General features: G+C 53.7%; 1 protein-coding gene across 1 annotated transcript; it reads left to right on the top strand.

The window, feature by feature from the left end:
* The first annotated feature begins 980 nt into the window (after positions 1 to 980).
* Positions 981 to 1,313, top strand: LOC119368310 (late embryogenesis abundant protein 18-like). The gene has a single exon (XM_037633602.1). The coding sequence runs from the start codon at positions 981 to 983 to the stop codon at positions 1,311 to 1,313; it is 333 nt and encodes a 110-aa protein (XP_037489499.1).
* Positions 1,314 to 6,098: the final 4,785 nt, after the last annotated feature.

Below are 6,098 nucleotides of genomic sequence, written 5' to 3'. Positions count from 1 at the left end.
CCCGCGAATCAGTTGCCACGGTGGCGAACTGACGGCCGCCGCGCGTTGACGGCCGTTAATGGCCGTCCCCTGTCTGAACGGCGCCTGTCGGTGCGGTGGGTCAACGACAGGGGACGGACTTGAGCTCCCGCGAGGACGACGGCCCGGCCGTCGCGTGGCGAAACGCGGAGAGGAAGATGGCGGTGGCGGGGCCCGGATCGGCGGGGCGGAGGCGCGTGAGGACGCGGGCGCCGTGGGCGTCGAGGCGCGAGGCGGCGGCAAGGATCTCCTCCTCGTCGGCCTCATCCCAGGGGGCGGACACAAGGTAGTTGGCGCAGGCGGCGGCGGTGCGGCGCAGCCGAGGTGCGCGGCGGCCTCGAGCAGGGCGAGCGTGCCGCGGACGCCGAAGCGGGAGACGGGGTCGGCGGCCTCGAGCAGGATCTGGCACGTCGGCCAGGCGTCGGAGAGGCGGTCGGCGAAGTAGCCGCTCCCGGCGGCGAGCACGCCGGAGTGGTAGTAGAGCCACTCGTCCCGGCCCGAGTCCGGCGTCCGCAGCCGCACCACCACGTCGCTCGTCGCCCTGTCGCCGATCTTGGGCCGCGCCGCCGCCCTCATGCCTCCTGGTTGATTTGGGGACTGGACTGGCCGTTAACGACAGGGGACGGGCCGTTAAAGGTCGTCACCGCGCGGCGGCCGTCAGTTCGCCACCGTGGCAACTGATTCGTGGGCCAGACCGGTCAGATTCGGGGTTAGCGTGATCGAAGCGAGCGCTTTCGACACTTGGTAGTTTTTTGCCACGGTTTAGTTCAAATTTGGTAATTTTTCGTATAAAAACGTAGAGTGGTAGTTTTCTGTCACGTTTTCGTCAATTGTGGTAGTTTTTGGTTAAATACTCCGCCCAAGAGCTCACAGAAGCAAGACAGCCACCGAAGTACATCCACACGACCAGGCACCCGCACGCGACGCACGAGGGAGCCATTGGAGGAGCGACACACTACACGATGCAGACGGCGAAGGTGAGGGCCAAGGACTTGGTGAGCTCGGCCAAGGAGAAGGCGAAGGAGGGATCGGCCGAGGTGCAGGGCAAGGCGGGCAAAGCCGCGGCGACCACGCACGGCGAGAAGGAGATGGCCAAGGAGGAGGAGAGCGCGCGCAAGGCCGAGGCCGACGCGCAGAAGCACCAGGAGAAGGCCGAGCACTGCGCCGACGCGGCCGCGGGACGCCACGGCACGGCAGGGACGCGCGGCCACCATGGCCCCGTCGGCACCCCCGTGGCCCCCGACCCCGCGTACCCGGCCAGCGGCTGGCACCCAGCGGCGGAGAAGTACATCTAGAGAAGCCTGTGTGTTTTTAGTTCGTAGCTAGTGCCTAGTGATACCTCCCTGCCTGTCAATCGTAGAGTCCGCAGTTGGTGCAGGCGTGTATGGCTGTATGCTGTGTGCATGCACGCGTATGTGCCGGAATAAAATGTACAGTATCATGTTGTAAAATGAGACCATGATGTCGTAGTTCAGTGTGTGCTGTTTTATGAAGTTCGATTTGTTACGTTACGAGTTAACGCTCTTTGATTATTATTATTTTAAATCCGATCTATCCATCGACTGTTAAGGTAATAAAAAATATCAGAAGTGAAAAATACATCTAGGTCCATCGCTAGACTACTATAAGCACCGGAGCGAGCCGCCACCGTTTTTGCCTCTCCCTCATCGAAGCCGGACTGTCCGGACAAACCTTGTTGAGGACTGTGCGAACAAACCTTGTTGTAATAAACAGTCAAAAAGTTGTCATGCTAAGGCCCCATAAAATCAACGGATCAGACAAAAGATTGTCTTGTTAAGATCCCATAGAAACAGCGCACCACAACAGCAACTACCAGACCAAAAGTTGTCGTGATAAGCCCTTATAGAACCAGCACATCATAAAGCCACATAGAACCAGCGCACAATAAGGCCCTGTAGAACCAACGCACCAGAACAACAAATCTGATGAAGAAAAGCGCACATCAAAACAACAACTGCCGTCGATGAAGAGAAATATAGGTCGGAAAATTATAATCTATAGACATAAACAAAGACAAGATTCATGTGGATCCACCAACAGCAAACGTCGATCGACTTTCACGAGATCTATTAAAGGCAAACCTTCACACATCCTCCAACAATACAAGAAACACCACCGGGACAGAGATTAGACAGAGAGACTCTATTCCATTTTTAAAGAGCCATCCCGTCTTGTCTCTCTGAACAAGACACAAACCTTAACAAAACTCGAAAAAACATAAAAAAACGTAACTCTCTCGCCGGTAACGGCCGAGATTCACCATGACTCCATGATTCTAAGAGCAACTCCAACGGGTCAACCCAAACGGACGGTGATTTCATCCGCGTTTTGTCCGTTTGGGTCGGCCGCCCGCCCGGCGCCCGCCCAGTTTTTCATATGGGTCGGCAGCGCGCCCAACGTGCCGACCCATATGTGCAGGTGTGGCCGGCTGGCCGCCCAATTTTGCATTGCATTCAACATATTATGAAATGAAAATTTTAAACAAACAAAATAGTCTGCCCAAATAAATAGTATAGTTTTTACTGGCCAAATAAAAATAAAAATGTTTCACATAGTTTTACGAACGAATAAAAGTAGATACATCTATTGGTTGCCAACATGAGTTCACATATGCTCAATCAAATTATTTTGCAGTTGCACGTGAGTTTCTCAATCGCGCATGTCTTCATGAAACTGAGTGAACTGCTCAAATGTTGCCGCTACTCCATGCTCAGGCACAACATTCTCACCCTGAAACTGAAAGCCTTGATCGTACAGACGTTCTGGGCACTCGTCTTCTACGATCATATTATGCATGATCACACAAGCAGTCATCACCTTCCATAGTTTTTGCGTTCTCCAAGTATTAGCAGGATATCGAATGATGCCCCATCGAGATTGCAAAACACCAAAGGCACGCTCGACATCCTTTCTAGCACTCTCTTGCTCTTGGGCAAATCTTTTCCTTTTCTCTCCAACAGTGTTGGGTATTGTTTTTACAATAGTGGTCCACTGAGGATAGATACCGTCACCCAAATAGTACCCTTTGTCGTAGTTGTGGCCGTTGACAGTAAAGTTCACCGGTGGGCTGTTGCCTTCGGCAAGCCTAGCAAACACCGGCGAGCGCTGAAGCACGTTGATATCATTGTGTGATCCAGCCATGCCAAAGAAAGAGTGCCAGATCCAGAGATCTTGAGACGCCACGGCCTCTAGTATGACAGTGCAAGCCCTGACATGTCCCTTATACTGCCCTTGCCAAGCAGAAGGGCAGTTCTTCCACTCCCAGTGCATGCAGTCTATGCTGCCAAGCATCCCGGGAAGTGTCGTGGTTCTAAGTCTGACAGTAGAAAGGGGGTAGGTATGGAGAGGCAGGATCCTAGCTATGGAGTAGTTGTATGCACAAGGAGTTTACGAGTTCAGGCCCTCCACGGAGGAAGTAACATCCCTACGTCTCGGAGCTCGGAGGCGGTCGACTGATATTATGTGTATATGAGCTACAGGGGTGCGAACCCTTTACACTGAGGAGGGAGTGGCTTATATAGAGTCCTCCAGACCCCTCCGGCCCTCAGTTATGCAGGGTTTAATATACATTAAGATCGGGCGTTACTGGTAGCGCTACAAATAAAGTGCTATGATGACCATAAAAGCTACTTAATGACCGACCGTTGGCGTGCAGAGTGACTTTAGGTCTCCTGGCTGTCGAGTGGATGGCTTCATGGTCGAGTGTCTTTGAATCCGTCGAGTGGAACATTTCCGGGTCGATTGAAAGGTGATTTCTTCTAGAGATGTCCTTGGGAGGGTATCTTGGACAGGTCCATGACCCTACCCTAGGTACATAGCTTCATCATTAGCCCCCGAATGGATCGAGGTTTGAGTGGGGAAGGAGTTGAACACACTTTCGACCCATTTTCGTGCTATGCGTATGTCTTGTTCTGGATCAATGAACTTTAGGTGACGGCACCAACTTCTTTTTCAGTCGCCTTGATCCATTCTTTGTATCCGTCAAGTGAAGTTTTTTACTTGGAGAACTCCGAACAAAAGAGTGGAGGAGATCTTTCGTCTGACAAGTTGTTCTGCAACTCGCGGATTTAGCGGGATTCGCATTTCAGGAAGTGCGCGGGGCGGAGGAGGCCGCAGTAATCGGATGGGATAAGGCAAGGACGCCTCGATCCCTGCGCCACCTTTTTCGCCACGTATCACGTGCGCGACTGTTGCGGGATTTGACAGGATCGCCCGGGCCTACAAGTCAGTCACTCGGAAGTAACCTCATATAAGGTGCCGGACGGGAGTTTTTGAACAGTGCGTTCTCATTTCCTCCTCTCTTCCCCAGACTTATCCGCCGCGTTCTCTTCCGTCTCAGTGCCGCTGCCCCGTGCGTGTCTTGCTGGCGACGATGGTGAAAGAGAAGACGGCGGCCCTGGAGCGGGCGAAGAAAGCGACGGTGAAGGCGAAGGGAAGGGCAACCAGTCGAGGCGGATCTTCATCGAGGGCCGGCCTGCCGCAGGGCTGGATCCAGGGCAACTGGATCCGCTCGACGATTCGTCAAGCAGATCTTGACGACCTGGCCGATGGAGGACTGATCCCCCATGGATCGGCGCAGCTCCCGGGGACGGAGTCTGAGCCGCAGCCTCAGGAGGGTGAGTGCGTTCTCTTGGCCACCCATGTCGACCGTGGGTTTTCTTTGCCGCCTCACCCTTTCTTTCGGGGATTTCTGAATTTCTTTGAGGCGCAACTCCACCACTTCACACCCAACACCATCGTGTACCTCACTGCTTTCGTGTCTTTGTGCGAGAATTTCTTGGGTTGTCGGCCTCATTGGGGTCTTTTCAAGCACATCTTTACCTGTCGCTCCCAGACAGTGAAAAAGGCCAATCCGAGTGACGAGAGAACACAAGTGATTCAGATGTGTGGGGGTCTTGGGGTTCAAATGAGGGGGAAAACTGCTTTTCCGGCCATGATCCTACCCGACTCAGTCCGTGTATGGTAGTCGACCTGGTTCTACTGCAAAGACCAGCCGACGCCAGGGCAGTCGATCGGACTCCGTCCTTTTTCCATGTACCGAGTGACGAAGCCTTCCTCTTTGAAGGTGATCCCGGAAGAGAAGGCGCAGGTTAAGGCGCTGGTCGAACGTGTTGTCCAGCTTATCCGTGACGGGGTGACCGGCATGGACCTCTTGGAGGTCTTCCTCCGACGACGCATCCATCCACTTCAAGCTCGAGACCATCCGATGTGGTTGTATTCTGGCACTGAGGACACCACTCGGATCCACCCGGAGGAGATTGACGATGCCATGCTGGAGAGGTGGCTGGCGAGCATCACAGGGAACAAGGACAACCCCCGAGGAGCCAGGAGGATTCCTCCACTCGACCAATCATACGACATAGACAAGGTCCAACTCTACATCTCTGATTGTGATCCCACTTTCTTCATTCTGTTTGCTTAAAATCAGTCGACTAACTTTTGTCTTGTTTGTTGTCTTCTAGGCCACTACTGAGATGTACTCGATGCCCAATGGGGCGCAAGAACAGGCCGAGGAGGAAGAGGCGAGCGGAGGTGAAAGTGAGGAGGAGTGGCAATTTGATGGTGAGGGGGAAGAGGATGACGATGGCTCCAGTGAAAAGAAGGAGGAGGAGAAAGTCGATCCTCCTCGCATGGAAAGGCGATCCAAGCTCACCCACGATCCCGCGAGCGAGCGTGGCAAAGCGACTGCGCCCGTTGGGCAATCGTCGAAGCGCCCTCGAGCGGCTTCTCCGGCGCCGTCTGAAAAAGCGCCGAAGCATCCACGAGCGGCGCCATCAAAGCCGCCGAAGGCCTTGCCCAAGATGAGAATGGCCATTCCCACCATTTCCAGGTAACAGCAAAACTTGTGTTTTCTCGTTTAGCACGGACGAACTCTTGGTCGACTCATTGACTATCCGACTGGTTTCTAAAATCTGCAGTGCTGCTACTTCCGAGACCTCCGCCAAGAATGAAGACCAGGAAATGGAAGACGCTGCCACCTCCAACCTTGGTACGCTCTCTGTAGTTTCACTTTTGGTCAATTGGATTTTCGATTTCAACTTTGGATTTTTCTTGTAGTT

This window comes from Triticum dicoccoides, chromosome 2B, assembly GCF_002162155.2.
Source record: "Triticum dicoccoides isolate Atlit2015 ecotype Zavitan chromosome 2B, WEW_v2.0, whole genome shotgun sequence".
In the NCBI taxonomy this organism is placed as follows: Eukaryota; Viridiplantae; Streptophyta; class Magnoliopsida; order Poales; family Poaceae; genus Triticum; species Triticum dicoccoides.
This window is presented reverse-complemented; position numbering and strand designations above follow the sequence as displayed.

Coding starts and splice junctions, on each gene's coding strand:
- LOC119368310 (XM_037633602.1), top strand. CDS start 981: ATGCAGACGGCGAAGGTGAGGGCCAAGGACTTGGTGAGCTCGGCCAAG.